At 40.7% G+C, this 17,302-nt stretch overlaps 1 protein-coding gene across 1 annotated transcript in view; it reads right to left on the bottom strand.

Annotated features, from left to right (window-relative positions):
* Window positions 1-9,620, bottom strand: part of zgc:172145 (Ferritin light chain, oocyte isoform-like) — a 17,215-nt gene extending 7,595 nt beyond the window's left edge. Inside the window, exon 1 of the mRNA XM_043705966.1 lies at window positions 9,102-9,620. Coding sequence (XP_043561901.1) covers window positions 9,102-9,269 — 168 coding nt within the window. The 5' untranslated portion in view covers window positions 9,270-9,620. The remainder of the gene's footprint in view (window positions 1-9,101) is intronic.
* Window positions 9,621-17,302: the final 7,682 nt, after the last annotated feature.

Here is a 17,302-nt window from a genome sequence, read left to right as displayed (position 1 = left end):
GTACATCTGATCAGGTCCTGGGGATTTATCCACCTTTAACGGTTTCAAGACATCCAGCACTTTCTCCTCTGTAATCTGGACATTTTGCAAGATGTCACCATCTATTTCCCTACTGTCTATATCTTCCATATCCTTTTCCACAGTAAATACTGATGCAAAATATTCATTTAGTATCTCCCCCATTTTATGTGGCTCCACACAAAGGCCGCCTTGCTGATCTTTGAGGGGCCCTATTCTCTCCCTAGTTACCTTTTTGTCCTTAAAGTATTTGTAAAAACCCTTTGGATTCTCTTTAATTCTATTTGCCAATGCTATCCCATGATCCCGTTTTGCCCTCCTGATTTCCCTCTTAAGTAAAGTCCTACTTCCTTTATACTCTTCTATGGATTTACTCGATTTATCCTGTCTATACCTCACATATGCTTTCTAACCAAACCCTTAATTTCTTTAGTCATCCAGCATTCCCTATAACTACCAGCATATCCTTTTACCCTGACAGGAATATACTTTCTCTGGATTCTCGTTATCTCATTTCTGAAGGCTTCCCAATTTACAGCTGTGCCTTTACCTGCGAACAACTGCCCCCAATCAGCTTTCGAAATTTCTTGCCCAATACCGTCAAAATTGGCCTTCCTCTAATTTAGAACTTCATCTTTTAGATCTGGTCTATCTTTTTCCATCACTACTTTAAATCTAATAGAATTATGGTCGCTGGTCCCAAAGTGCTTCGCCACTGACAACTCAGTCACCTGCCCTGCCTTATTTCCAAGAGTAGATCAAGTTTTGCACCTTCTCTCGCAGGTACATCCACATACTGAATAAGAAAATGTCTTGTATGCACTTAACAAATTCCTCTCCATCTAAACCTTTAACACTATGGCAGTCTCAGTCTATGTTTGGAAAGTTAAAATCCCCGACCATAACCACCCTATTTTTCTAACAGATAGCTGAGATCTCTTTACAAGTTTGTTTCTCAATTTCCCTCTGACTATTAGGGGGTCTATAATACAATCCCACTAAGGTGGTCATCCCTTTCTTATTTCTCAGTTCCACCCACATAACTTCCCTGGATGTATTTCTGGGAATATCCTCCACCAGCACAGCTGTAATGCTATCCCTTATCAAAAATGTCACTCCGCCTCCTCTCTTACTTCACTTTCTATCCTTCCTGTAGCATTTGTATCCTGGAACATTAAGCTGCCAGTCCTGCCCATCCCTGAGCCATGTTTCTGTAATTGCTATGATATCCCAGTCCCATGTTTGGTGATGGTGTTGTTGTAAGCTGAGTCAATATGAGTCAGTATTTTGTGGATAAGTGCAACCTAGATAATTTTACCTATAATCAAGAAAATGCCACAGTCATTGGTGACTGGGAAAGCAGTTAGTTCTGTTGTTTTGGCACTCAGATACATCCTCTGTATAGGCACACCATTTTGTCGACAATTCTAGGGGCTGAACATCACACATTCTCTCTCCTCCACATAATTAGAATTGTCAGGTAATATGCTAGGTACAGAAAGAGGCAAAGATTTGTATTTATATGGCAATGTGCTACATGTGCAATTACATTGAAAATGATAACTGTTGTGATGTAGGCATGTGAGGCATCATTTGCACAGGGTCTCATTAATGGTGATGAAATTGATGATTAAGTAAACTGTTTCTGACAATGTTAACTGAAGGGGTAATATCACTCAAAGGAACTTTGTTCTGTTTGAATTGTATTCTGGAATCTTTCATATTAGCAAAAGAGTAAGATAGGATTTTAGTTAAACATTTCATCGAAATAACAACATTTCTAAGAATATTAACAGCACAAATTATAACTTGAAATGCAGAATCTGTCACAAGGCACTTTGCAGAGAATAAAATGAAGCAACAAACACAGAATGATGAATCATAAGACATAATCGGAAAATTTGCTTGATAAGATTGGCCTTTAATACCGGTCAAAAATGGAGTGATGAGAGGATTTAGCAAGGTCAGTCCAGATAGTGAAGCTGAAATGGTGGTAAAATGGAAAGAAAGGCTAATAAAAACTGTCAGAGTAAAATTAAATGAATGTATATATGGCTGGAGGGGGTTTCGGAGACTAAGTAAAATGATGAGATAGACAAATTTCAAGAAAATAATGGAGATTGTAATGCCTATACATTTAAGGCTGAAGAAACAGTGTATGTAAGCAAGGGCTGTGATGAAAACTAGGCCTTGTAATAAAATAGAATACAAGTCTTCCTAATCCCTCCAGACTTCCTGTCTATTTGCATCTTACTCTCAACCCAACCTTCAAACTCACAACACTACAGTTTATTTCCCATCTCCACCCCAATCCTCACCAGACTCAATTTACCATAATGTTCTAATGATGTTTTGACTTCTCCTTGAATCACAGAATCCCTACTATGCAGAAAGAGGCCGTTCAGCACATCAAGTCTAAACCAACCCTACAAAGAGCATCTCAACCGGATCCACACCCTCCCCGTCCCATCCCTAAAACTCTACATGGCAGTTTTACCATGGCTAACCCACCTAACCTGCACATCTCTGGACACCATGAGGCAATTTGTTTAGCATGACCAATTCAACTAACATGTACATATTTGGACTGGGAGGAAACCTAAACAGACACAGGGAGAATGTGCAATCTTCACACAGTCACCGAAGGCTGAAATTGAACCGAGGTCCCTGGTGCTGTGAGGCAGCAGTGCAAACCACTGAACCATCCTTTTTGTTTCTTTTCTAAAATAATTCACATGACTGTTTATCTTCACTGCATTGATCCAACAGTACTTATCATAATTCTTGAGTTCATCATCCTTCCTGAATCATTGCCTAAACCCAAATTCATGGTGTACTGCAAGTCCTCACTATTCATACCAGATAGGTTTTAGAGAAATCCACCAAATAATGAAAGAGCGAGAAATGGGGATTTGTTTCCCATGAGAAAGATAATAAAATTAAGGGAGAATAAGTACAGATGAATTCTTTAAGTCACCTTTGTTGTGAAAATTGGGGATTTTTACACCATTATTTCTTCATTTTCATAAACTCTGCACACAACTTTTGAACAATTTTTAAAAACTGCTTTAAAAGAATTTAATATTTAACTTGGGAAAAGTGACTGGTTTGGCTTGCTGAGTTTGAGTGGATGAGGTGCTGGTTCTTCATTTCATCTTCTTTATTTCTGCCTTCTTTTTTCCTGTCTTCTTCATCTGTAGGTCTGAGCGACGTCATTTTCCATGACTGCTTTGGTTTGGCAGGTTCAGGGGTTATCGCTCTTTTGAAGAAAATATCCAGTGTTGACTCTTTTCTTTCACACAGCTTGGCACCGTAAATCATTTGGTAACATGACAAGCTGATATATACAAGCTGTGCCAGTTAGGCTGAGTGACCTGCCAGATAATCGTGGATGTGCAAGGTCTCATTTGAAAACAAAGTGCAGATACTTTATGCTCAGCCCCTTTTCACCTTCCAGCAGCGATCATCTTTGTTACCTAAAGGCTCTTCACTGAATGCTTGTACATCCAGCTCTGCCATCTTCTCATTACTGAGAAGCTTTGAATGGAACTTGAGTAACTACATAACATCATCCCTTCCAACCTCTCAACTCATCTACTATGCCAGATTCACAAACACATTATGAACAGTGGTCGGTTTGAAACCAATCAAATTGTTCAGTCCCCGGGAACAACTTCTTCCATGCATTTCAGGCAACAAATCGAGTCTTCATCCCCTGTATCACTGATGATGTTAACAGGATGCAGGATGTTCAATCATTTCCAGATAGATTCCCTTCACCATCTGATTTTTCAATAACAGTCTGGAAAGTCTTACAGAGGCAGTAGACATTAAATCTCACTGTGACACCCTGGTCCATCGAATGATGAATGTCGTTTGCGGAGGCAGGAGCATCATTTTGATATTTAGATAAAAAACATCATAGTTCAAATCATGCGCTCTGTCCAAAACGCAAAGAATCTTAACTCACATTTTCCTTGGCATGATACTTATTCATCCTTGGCACAAAGTAGTCCATGAACCAGTCACAGAAAATCTGCCTAGTTATCCATGCCTTACAGTGTGATCCCAGGTGACAGGGAGATGAGACTAGACATAATGTCCCATTCCTGATGAAGGACTTTTGCCGAGATGTCGATTCTCCTACTCCTCAGATGCTGGCTGACCTGATGTGCTTTTCTAGCACCACACACTCGACTCTAATCTTCAGCATCTGCAATCCTCACTGTCACCTATAACATTCCATTGTCCTGGGTTCTCACTTTGATAAACAAACAGATTCCTGTGCCATTTGTGCAGTAACAGAACAAGGTGCTCTTTCAAAACCTTAAAGCTAGGAGCACCTTTCTCATTAACGGAGTTGTAGATTCTGGACAGCACTCGTTTCCAATACTGACCTGTCTTAGCTGCATTGAAAACTCAGCCAGGGTTGTAGTCCTGTCCTCTAATCTGCCACAATTTCTCTGGGAATATACTAGCAGCATGTGCAGCTTCTCTGTATGTTTTCAAAGCTGTTTCATGCTATAAAATGATTAAACTAGCCATGGCTTGCATCAGAGGTTTCTTGTTTCTCCCTGGGGCTTATACTCAAGCTCTCTCTCTTGTTTCTTAATGTTTTCATAAAAATTCATACCCTTCACTGGATAAAGACAAGGTTGATTGGTGTGCTCTTCTCATAAAGACTACCAAGCCACATTGCCAGTCTGTGTTTTATTATCTAAACTGCTTCACTGTGCTGCCATGTTATCTTCTGTGTTGAATGCAGCAGAACATGTATGTCTTTCTCACTCATTTCTCTTTTGCAGGATGGAACAAATGGTTGGCAGTAGCAATCTAAGATGGCAAATGCTGTTAACAGCATGATTACCACTTTTACTTTACTAAATTATGACTAATTTCACATTGGCAATCACACTTTTACTCTGTCATTTACATTGAGCAGTTTCAACATTTGCACTAGCAATGTGTTTCCCATTCAGGGTTGCAACATTTACGTGGATTCAACATGATAAAAGTTAAGCGTAATCTCACAATGCACTTTCACTAGTGAAAGCCATGAAAACAGAAAACATTGATCAGGAACACTGTGCAGAGGATGCTGGGTGGGAGCTGCTGTGACATCACATCATCATCTGATAGTTGCTGGGAGCACTTGGCAACATGCCAAAATAAAAATGTAAGAATGTGGGTGGCACAGTGGTTAGCACTGCTGCTTCACAGCGCTAGAGACCCGGGTTCAATTCCCGCCTCAGGCGACTGACTGTGTGGAGTTTGCACATTCTCCCCGTGTCTGCGTGGGTTTCTTCCAGGTGCTCCGGTTTCCTCCCACAGTCCAAAGATGTGCAGGTCAGGTGAATTGGCCATGTTAAATTGTACCTAGTGTTAGGTAAGGGGTAAATGTAGGGGTATGAGTGGTTTGCGCTTCGGCGGGTCGGTGTGGACTTGTTGGGCCGAAGGGCCTGTTTCCACACTGTAAAGTAATCTAATCTAAAAAGAAAACAGCTTAACAAGTAATGAAAATTGTTCCCTAATAAAATCAAGACATACAGGTGAAATAATGATAATTGAGGCAATGAGTAGTTTGTACACCTAAAATATAACTTGTTTCTTTTCTTTCATGGGATGTCTGACATGGATTGCCGTCTCTAATTTTCCTTCAACTAAGTGCCTTCCTAGGTCATGAGTAATGTCAGAGGACATTTAAGAGTTAAGCACATTTCTGTTGGTCCAAAATCACACGGAGAAGAGACTGGGCAAAGATGGCAGAATTCCTTTCCTAAAAACCACTAGTAAACTAAATGGGTTTTCAATGACAACTGATGATAATTTAATGCCCACTATTACTGAAATGAGCCTTCAATTCCAGAATGCTGATGGATTTGAACCCATGGCCCAGAGCATTAACCTGGACCACACTACTCCAGTAACATTACCGTTATGCTACTTACTTCCCCACATTTACTCCACCTTGAGCTGCATTTTAAATTTGACATTCAGAGTAACCAGATTGCTTTATGCCACTTTTGAAATGTCCAGTCTGATGCTATTGCGCCCATATTTCAGCTAAAACCCTGTTTTTGCCACTTTCTTACTTATTTAACCTTGCTGAATACACCTGGGAATTTCTGTTCATCATAAATTCCAACTCATATAACATTATATGATCTGAATTCTGTTCCAGATGACGTTCTTCTGACCAAAAGGTCCTGTCCTTTCTCAGCTCTACTGGCTCATATTCTCAAATGCATTAATTTCAAACTTCTCCCCAAGGCCTACACATCCCTCTGTGTTGTTTCTTCTCCCTTAAGTCCTACTTCCCTATTTGTTTCCTCTGTTCTTTGATTCTGGTCTAATCTCTTTCCCTCTTCTTCCACTTGTGATAGTAAGAAATCTTCATTCACCTGTCTCCGTCCACATATTACATTGTGGCATCTCTTTGCTCACCTTCAAATTCTCCTTAAAATTCAAGAATTGACTGTATCTTCAAATATGTCCAATTTTTCTCTCACTCTTGTTTAAACCTGACTTCCAATTGTCAAGGCAATTTCTTTTATGTTAAAAACTGTTATGTTGATGTTGTAATGGTGGTAATCTGTCCCTCAAATTAACACAGTTTGTCAGGACTCCTGTAGAAGACTCAGGACTATGGATCTTTGAGCATTAGGTCACAACTGATCTAATGGTAGTGAGCTTACCCACTGTAATGACATTGATAGCAAAGGTCTTCGCAGAGAATTTGAACTACTGATAATTAGTAATAATACTAATAATCCAGACTTACTCTTCCCTAATTGTCCTCCAATTTTGAAGGTCCTAATGTTTTCTAAGGTGCAGTTCAATGGTGTCAGAAGTATATTGCCTTTAGCTATTAAGATATATGAAAAGCACCTTAAAATAAATGTTAAAAACCAAAAGAACTGCAGATGCTGGAAGTCAGAAACAAAAACAGAAATTGTTGGAAACACTCGGCAGGTTTGGCAGCATCTGTGAGGAGAAAGTAGAGTTAATGTTTCAGATCCAGTGACCTTTCCTCAGAATTTTGTTCGATTTGAATTTCAATCTGTTTGACACTTTTTAAACTCATGTTGCTCCCACCTGCCCTATAAAATTAAAAATTAGCAAACTTTTTCTCATGACTTAGCACCAGTATAATGAATAAGGCAACTTCACTTAGGTCTACCCACTAACTACTGCCATATGCATCTATCAGCCTTTGGATTATATTTGTAATAAAATGTTAACTTTTAAATTAATATTGATTTTTCACTCAAAATTAACACCAAAGTACTTGCTAGTTTAAATCGCTAAGTGTAGATAGTAATATCCTGGAACTTGCTGCCCATGGAAGTGGTGGAAACAGAGATGATAAATGATCTGAAAAGGAAACTGATGGGCTTTGAAAAGAAAACACTTGCAGGACTATGCAGTTAGAGCTGGGAAATGGGCTGATTGGATTGATTGGTGGAGAGCCAACCTAGATTGGATAGGCTGAATGGTGACCTTCTGTGCTGTAAATAAGTCTGTCATAGGGGCAGGCTCATTAGGTTTTAGCTCCTCCCATACGCTCAACAAATGCAGTAGTGTGGCATATTTTCAAAATTAAATACTAGTCAATCCTAGACTGCTAATCTGGAATGCTCCAGTAGACACATTACTGAACTGCTCCATTTTTCAAACTGCCTTCACTTATTTTCAGTTCAGTGCATTTCTACTGAAGAAAAAGCCTGCCATAATTTTACAGCATCCACAGCTCCCCAATAACTGAAGTTCTGACCAAAGAATACAGTATGTACCAGGGCCTCTTGTATCGTACTATAATCAAACTGTGAATAAAAATAATCATAACACTTAATCAATAAAAGATATTGATGACTTCATCTCATTAACACTTGGGTACTTTTATAATGTATCAAAGTCTGAGACTGGTCACTGTACTTGTACAGAGACAAGCAGTGTTTTTACATAGTATCTGGACCTCTTACTGATTTTCTTTCACTTGAGGGACACCTCTCACAGGCAAATATTTTGAGACGGCATGTGGTGTGATCCATGCTCTCTATAATATTTCAGCAATTTATCGTTCTCAGGAAACTTGAAGGACCTTCTTGGGCATTTTGTAAACCCTGATATTAGCACTGAAGAGACACATCAAGGCAAGGTCAAACTTCTCTTATTAACCTCCCTAGAAGTCACTAGCATTAAGACAGCAAAAAAAATTTCCTTAATACTGGAATCTAGAGATTTAAAATATATACATATGCAACATTTAAGAGGCATTTGGATGGGTATATGAATAGGAAGGGTTTGAAGGGATATGGGCCGGGTGCTGGCAGGTGGGACTAGATTGGGTTGGGATATCTGGTTGGCATGGACGGGTTGGACCGAAGGGTCTGTTTCCGTGCTGTACATCTCTATGACTCTATATGTGTATATTTTTGGGGAAGGGCAATTTTATTGTTGAATCTAGACATCTTCAATACTGTACATAGCACACGCTGTTAATATATTTAACTCAATGAATTAAAATAAAAAGGTTCACATTTTTCATATTCACAATAGAAGTTTTTCTTTACTCGCTCAGAAATGTCATTGATATTTCCCATGGCAGCCACGTTTTAAAATAAATATTTACGCCCAGTAGGAGCACAAACTTTTAAAAGTTTTAAAACTTTTCAAATCCCTGTGTCTAGATCCGGAACTAATTAGGGTCCCAATTGCAGATTCCATTGCCACCACCACACTCCCACCCACCCCTCCAACATTAGAGGGGTGACCCTCAGCTACACGGATTCAACTAATCGTTTGGTCCCGAGTACTTAAACTCCAATCTGCATCGAGGAAGTACACATCTCTCCAAGACCGGGAATAAAAACCAGACATTGCTGGAGAAACTCAAGAGGTCCATGGAGGGAAAGCAAAGTTTTAAGTCAACTATAAGTGTCCAACACCTCTCGCCTTTGCTGAGAGGAGCCGAATTTGCTGAACACGCTCTCCCTGCCCGGAGCTGTTTTGCTTCTGACCCATCTGGTTATGTTGCTCAACCCTTAACCAGTCCCAACCTCAGCACACCCCCCGCGCCTTACCAGAGCCTGGAAACGGTAGGAAAGCTCGAAGTAGAGGGTGATGAGCCCGCACACCGCCTCCTCCACACTGGCTGGGTAGTTCTGCTTCACCTGGCTACCAGACACCGGCTGGTGGCAGGAGCAGATAGGTAGGCAGGTTTTCTGCCGCTTCCCCTTCGGTTCTTCCATTAGCACCCAGACAGCTAGCGTAATAAAACTGCTAAATGAAAAACCGTGGTAGCGAAACGCGCTCTTTGCAGCTACGGAACGTATACTTTCCTCTTCCAGTTCAAACCGAGCTTCATCCGGATGATGAGAATGCAAGGGTCAAGAAGGCTTAAAGGTGGAAGTGATCACAAGTGAAGCATGAAATAGATTACGACTGACGGGCAGCTTGTCAGGGAGGGAGGGGATAGGAACTTTCAAGTTGTTCCACATATTTCCCACCATTTGGCAAAATTGTTGCTTAATCTTTCTTGAGTCATCAGCATAACACGTAAATAGCTGGTCCACTGAACACATCCACAGAGATTACACAGGACAGTCCCATTCAAAGCGAATGAAATCTGACTTGACAGAACAACGAATACCTACAACACCCTTCTGACAACTTCTGCTTAGCAGTTGGAAAATAAAATATACCCTCCCTTGATTTTTTTGAAAGTAAACTAATCTGTCACACATCAGTGACAATCAGCAGAATTAGTGCAACGCCATTGGAGGGATAGATAAGGAAAACTCCAGCAATATTGTAACAGATGTAACACGAGCCAATCTAAATCACGTATCTGTGTTGTTTGCATTAAACTTATCGGAAGGAAGACCAAGTGGAGATATGGAGAGATGAAGATTGCTTTATTCACTTACTTCAAACATTGTAATGTGTCTACATATAGTAAGCTAACACCATACTTCAACGGCCCATTTCACTTGAATTAAAACGGAAAAATGGTAAATTCTGGCTCATGACTGAGAGCATGCTCATCCTGTGGTCATTTATTTCCAGTGTTGGCCTTTTCTGGTGCCAGTCATTACATTGACAGGGAGTACGGAGTTTCCTAAAATGCTGCAAGTTTGTTTTGATTACCAAGCAATGTAACAAATTTCTTTCTATTTAGTCTTTGGGGAAAACATATTTCAATCTGGAAGGCTTTTTAAAGTTTGAAAGCACAGTTTTGGCTTTTAATAGAGAAAGTCGATTCACTATTTTCAAATCTTCTCTATGGAAACATGGCCAATGTATGCTCCAGGTTGGCCGACTCCTTCTCTCTCTCCCTCTCCTTTTTTTTGTCTGTTTCTTCCTCCTTTTGCTTTTCTTCATCCTCTGACATTGTGGGGAAGCTGGAGTGATGTCAGTGGAGTGTTGGCTACAGCGGTGATGGCGCCTGGCTACGGTAGGCTGGAAACATGGGCCCAGAGACTCGGCAGGTCTTTGCCTGTGGCAGTGATGGTGCCTCTGGAATAGGAACTCGACAGGTTGTGGGCTGTGGTGGAGGCAAAGCCCAAAGCGAGGACTCCTTGATAGCGCCAAAGACTGGTGATGTTCATTCCAATGGCAGTAGTGCAGCAAAGGGGGCTCTTAGAGGTAAAAACAATGACTGCAGATGCTGGAAACCAGATTCTGGATCAGTGGTGCTGGAAGAGCACAGCAATTCAGGCAGCATCCGACGAGCAGCAAAATCGACGTTTCGGGCAAAAGCCCTTCATCAGGAATAAAGGCAGAGAGCCTGAAGCGTGGAGAGATTCTTGTAGAGAGAGGAGGAAAACTTCTTCAAGGCAGGTATCCTTGCAAGAGGATTGCCTGGTCACTAGGTCCTTGGCCGTGATGGAGCACTCAACAAGGACCGTAAAGTTGGATACTTTTTTTCATTTTTCTGCCTTATTCCATGTTTTGGTTTAATTTTCTGTGTTTTAAGATGGTGCTGAAGCATGGCAATACTATACAACATTTCTCACTGTATTTTATAACAAGACACCTGTGACAATACATAAATCAATTACCCACTGAATGCCAGTGATGTGGCTAAAATCGAGGATGCACTAGATTTCAAAATTGCTCGAGTGTGGAGATCTCGGACAGTTGTAGGACTGAAGGTATTTACAGAGAGGAAGAGGGACAAGGACATGGAATCATTTGAAACAAGGATGGAAACTTTTAAATTCAGACATTGCAGGCTGGGAGTCAAAATCAGCAGCTTCAAGGTGATGGACTCGGTATGGGTTAGGAGATGTGCAGCAGAGCTTTGGATGAGCTTAAGTTTATGAAGAGTGAAAGACGGGTACAGACCAAGAGATTCAGTACAGAATAGTATTTTGACATTTACTTAGAGTCATGGAGTCATACAGCACAGAAACAGACCCTTTGGTTGAATCAGTCCATGCTGACTATAGCCTCAAACTAAACTGGTCCCACCTGCCTGTGCTTGACCCATATTCCTCCAAATATTTAATATTTATGTACTTTTCTAAATTTTAAAAAACATTTTAACTGTACCCACATCCACCACTTCCTCTGCAAGTTTATTCCACACACGAACTGATCTCTGTGTAAAAAAAATGCTCCATTTAAAAAAACATCTTTCTCCTCTCACCTTACAAAAATGCCCCCTTGTCTTGAAATCCTCTATCATAGAGAAAAGATACCTGCCATTCACATTATCTACACCCCTCATGATTTTATAAACCTCTGTAAGGTCACCTCTCAACCAGCTATGCTCCAGTGAAAAAAGTCTCTGCCTATTCAGCCTCTCCTTAAAACTCGAACCCTCCATTCCCAGCAACATCCTGGTAGATCCTTTCTGATCCCCCTCCAGCTTAATAATATCCTTCCTATAACAGGGAGACCAGAACTTAACTCACCAACATCTTGTACAACCTTAACATACCATTCCAAGTTCTATGTTCAAATGCCTGAGCAATGAAAACAAGCGTGTTAAATGCTTTCTTAACCACACTAACTATCTGTGATGCAAACTTGAAAGAATTATGTACTTGAACATTAGGTCTCTCTGTTTTACAACATTACCCAAGGCCTGCATTTTAATTGTAAATGTCCCACCTTTGTTTGTTTTACAAAAAGTGCAATACCTTGCATTTATCCAAATTAAACTCGATCTGCCACTGTTCAGCCCCTTGACCCAATTGTTCAAAACCACTTTGGAATTTTAGGTAACGTTTTCCCATCATCCAATTTTGGTGTCATCTGCAAACTTACTAACCATGTCTCCTATATTCTCATCTAAGTCATTTATATAAATTACAAACAAAAGTGGACCCAGCACCGATCCCTGTGGAACACTGCTGGTCACAGGCTTCTAGTCCGACAAACAACTTTCCACCACCACGCTCTGTCTCCTGCCGTTAAGCCAATTTTGTATCCAATTTGCAAGCTCATCCTGAGTCCCATGTAATCTAACCTTTTTAATCAGTCTGCCATGTGGAACCTTGTGCGATGTGTACCACTTTGCCCTCATCAATCTCCTTGGTTACTTCCTCAAAAAATTCAATGAAGTTTGTGAGACACATGTTCCCTTACACAAAACCATGCTAACTATACCAAATCATTTCTTGCCTCTCCAAATGCATATAAATCCCACTTGATCCAGAGCACTGTGAAATTTCTGATTGGAGATTGTGGGTGATGCCATACCAGAAGTTTATTTGCTTATTATCATATAACAATTAGTGGTAATTGCTGTGTGGAAATTTGCTGTTCTGTTTCATTTGTTTGAAAAGAAAACAAAAGCATACAAGTGTATTGCTTTTTGCATAACATTATCATTGTAGCCTCAAACCAGTTTGAATAATTTTCGATGTCAGAGAACACATTGGACTGACTAGGAAACTGATCGTGAAAGACTGAGTAATTTTCATACTAATGCTATATCTGTGTCAATAGCAAAGTAATGCTGTTTAGTATATTCAATTCTAGTGATATATAACAACAATTATATGGAAAGATTAACGATTGCAGATTTACTGCAGGTACACTGATAAAAAATTTGCAATTATCCAGTTGAAAAAATACTCATGTCCTTCCTTTGTATAAAAATTTCAAAAATTGTTAGCCATGATTCAAATTTGTGCTCTTTCCCAATATAAATGTAATTTCCATGAACTGACCCAAGTCTCTTAAACATTAAAATCAATATCCTCTTTTACCAATAGGAACAACTTAATATTTAACCTACAAGCATTATAGAAATTGCTGTTGCTGATATTAGTAGGTGAATACTAAACATATTCACCTGGTTTAACACAAGTACTAATTTTATTAATACCTCTGCTTAAATAATCAATTAACTTGTTAAACCAAACACCATTTTTAACTACACCTTGATGCTGTAACAGTAGAGAAATTGTAAACATATTTATTATAAATTCATTCATGATTTTACTCCAAGAAAATGTAGAAGAATGCTTGTGACCCAAATGCTGAGATAAAATGGTTTTAACCGGGGTTACTCCTACCTTCATTATTATTAATATTATGAAGGACAGATCTGTTACAAACAGCAGATGATGTTCTGACTTATGACTTTTTGTTTTGATTTGAAGGTTGTTCCCAGTCATAGCAACAAAGTGGGTGTTGAAAGGCATGCTTTACCCAACAGTTGATAGTGTTTGGGACAGGGAGACATGGTGTAATATAATGAGAATTTGCATGCAAAAATATAATGACATATAAAATGATCTAGCACTAACATCAGCAGTCAAATCTATCAAGTCTCTGAGAAGAAGGAATGGAACAATAATATCAGAGACTTGTAAAATGGAAATCAGCATTCTACATACAGCTGCACAAATAAAATAACTTGTTGGAATTCCAGAGTATCAGAAAATAGTAATTCTTGGGTAATGCTGAGACACAGATGCAGCACATTCAGAAGGACCAGTACACCCCATGACAGCAGTCCCTAAATAGTGCCAGACTGAATCCCAAATCACAGGCTTTCTGGAGAATCCAAGAGAAATGGCTAACAAAGAGTAATAGTTCAATCCGTGATGCTACTTTACATCAATGGCATCATAAAGTAATTAAAGCAATGATTGCTGCAAGACTTATGAAATCTACTGCTATCATCTTGACGCTCTTAGAAAGTTTTTCTATTTCTGCAATTACGAGTGAAACTTTACAGGGGCCTGAATGCCATGCGTTACGGTGAGAAATGAGAGATAAAGTGATAACTCAAGTGAGGCCTTTCTCAATGTCAGGAGAACAATTGATCTAATGTTCAACCATCTGCTGTTTTAACACAAGTATAACTTTATTAAGCCTCTACTAAAGTAATCAGGGAACTTGTCAAACTAAACATCTTTCTAACAACAGCCTGATGCTGTGTTTTTATTTGTGGAAAAACTTTAAATGTATTCCTTATAAATCCAAGAAAATGTTGAAGGATGTTTGTGACCCAAATACTGAGATGAGATACTATTAATGGGAGTTAATGTTGCATTTTTAGAGGGAGGTCTGCTGTTGAGGCAAGATTCTTACCAGAAAATGTCGAGGTGCTAATCAACAGGGATTAGTGCTTCTTCTTGGCCTCATTAACAGCGAATCACAGCTTATGAATATGCAGCTTCCTACTCTCTTATCTGCTGAAGAGGAAACTAGGTGTTAACAATTCCTGACATGAAATTCAGAGCAGGGATCTGTCAACTTCAGATCATTGCTTGCTCCTCTGAGCTGCCATCTTGTGCATCCTGCAATAATGTCTTAAGGCATAATCCAGGGCCTGTGTACTCCACAGTTATTGACAATGTTATCTGACAACCACATCTCAGAACCCTGGTGGCACCTCTCTGATCCACTTGCAGCATTCTTCTGCTCTTTAAGGTGTACTGTGGGATATACCAGCAATCAGCTTCTTTGTACACAGGGACAGGCACCTCATTCATGGATTTGACCAAGTTGCCTCTCAGGGCTGCCCATTGCCCTCTTAATACTTGCTCACTCAGCATCAACCTAGATGTTTACAGCATGTGCCGTGCCTGGCCTTGCCTTTCTTGCTATGCCTTTTAGTGCAATTACAGAGCCAGTTGTCTTGTCTTGCAGGTCATCAGTCCTCTGTCAGGGATGTGGATATCAATTGTACACATGTGATATGTGCCAGCAGCAGCATAAACAGCAAACATACTGCGTAGGCTGCAAGCATTGCCTTACTGCCCAAACATTCGTCACCATTTTGTATAAGAACAGCAGTTTTTGCCACTGAGGTCAGTGATACCATACCAACACCTATATGCCTGGGCAGATAGTTGCATGAGGTGCTGTTCACATTGTCCGTGCATGGAGCATTAGCTTCTCAAGTCAAGCATTGCTCCATGGAACATTATGCATGTGAACTGATGTCTGACCTCATGGATAGAGACTTACAGCAGGGATTACACATGGAGGAATAAGCAGAGATGCAGTGGTATTCTGAGCATGTTTTAACAAAGGTCAAAATTTATTTGCGGAAAAAAAAGTTACCTGTGCCATCAATGTGCCCTCAAGTTTTTTTTTGTTTTTCATACCCCCTCCCCATTATTCCAAGGTACAGAGCCAGATCCTGCAGTTTGGTTGGAAGGAACCTACCCTGCACTGGAGCCCATTGGCCTTGGAGGTTTGGAGGGCCCAGACATATTATGTGTCTTCTTGCAAAAGGCAAGTGCACTCTTCCTGGCCTGAACACTCACAGATCTGACAACAGTAGGCAAGTTAAAGGTGGAAGGCCCTGCCACCTCTGGACTCTCCCAGCAAGAGACATCTGAAAGACCGTTGTGTGGTACCTCCTCCGGCTGGGAACCTACTAGCATTGTTCTGCTTGCTTATGTGGATAGCCTAGCTGGTGTGAGGTGAAGTTGGCTTGGCCCATCACTTGCTGTGGCTGCTGAGGACCAACAGCCAGGCCAATGGAGTGGAAGGCTGAGCGAATACCCAGAAGATCCTGAGACTGTCCATGGAAGTTGCATGTTATTCTAGCTGAATTTCCATAGAATAGCTATACTGGTGCAGCCTCAGGACTGTTAGGGCTGCTGCTCCTGTGTCTGCCTGTGCATGTGGACAAAGTCCCTGATTGCCAACAACAACAGGGTCCAAGTTCTGCCTGGGGTTGAGCAGGGACCTAATCCCTGGCTGTCCTCTGGGTGCTAGCGACCTGTGGATCTTCTTCCTTGGTCGACTGCTGAATCAAATATAGCTGATGTTCCTACCAAGCTGTTGGTACTTGAGCAGAAAATGCCTTGACAAAGCTTCCTCTTCAGCCTCTGAACTGGAGAGGTCCTGGAGGGCCTTTCAATCAGGGTGGCCAGCTTGCCTGCAGAGATAGTAAACATCCACTTGTATGTGTAAAACGTAAAACAGAGAGAAGACTTTGCATCAAATGTTCCATGTTGAATGCAGTAAATGACATATGACAGTGAGGTTAGTGTGAGAATCGTAGATGAACGATGAGTGGGATTTACTCAGTTGGCAGGACATGGATGTCTTAGTTTCCCCATAAGACTGGACCTGGCCTTCTATGAGGACCAACAGTCTCTCCTCATGGGGGTGAGGAGTCTAATGTTGGGCACCCCATCATCCATTTGGACCCTTTGTGCCCTATTATGAGCTGTCTTCATGGCTATTAAGAGAAAGGGAAGGATTGAACATAGAACATGGAACAACACAGCGTAGAACAGGCCCTTCAGCCCTCAATGTTGCGCTGACCTGTGAACTACTCTCAGCTCATCCCCGTACACTATCCCATCATCATCCATATGCTTATCCAAGGATTGTTTAAATCTCCCTAATGTGGCTGAGTTAACTACATTGGCAGGTAGGGCATTCCATATCCTTATCACACTCTGAGTAAAGAACCTGCCTCTGACATCTGTCTTAAATCTATCACCCCTCAATTTGTAGTTATGCCCCCTTGTACAAGCTGACGTCATCATCCTAGGAAAAACACTTTCACCGTCTACCCTATCTAATCCTCTGAACATCTTGTATGTCTCTATCAAATCCCCTCTTTGCCTTTTCCTTTCCAATGAGAATAGACCCAAGTCTCTCAGCCTTTCCTCATAAGACCTTCCCTCCAGACCAGGCAACATCCTGGTAAATCTTCTCTGCAATTTTTCAAATGATTCCACATCCTTCCTGAAATATGGTGACCAGATCTGTACACAATATTCCAGGTGCGGCCGCACCAGCATTTTGTATAGTTGCAGCATGACATAGCGGCTCCGGAACTCAATCCCTC

The sequence above is a fragment of the Chiloscyllium plagiosum genome, chromosome 16, assembly GCF_004010195.1.
Source record: "Chiloscyllium plagiosum isolate BGI_BamShark_2017 chromosome 16, ASM401019v2, whole genome shotgun sequence".
NCBI classification, from domain to species: Eukaryota; Metazoa; Chordata; class Chondrichthyes; order Orectolobiformes; family Hemiscylliidae; genus Chiloscyllium; species Chiloscyllium plagiosum.
Note: the sequence above shows the minus strand (reverse complement) of the source record. Positions and strands in the feature narration are given on the sequence as shown.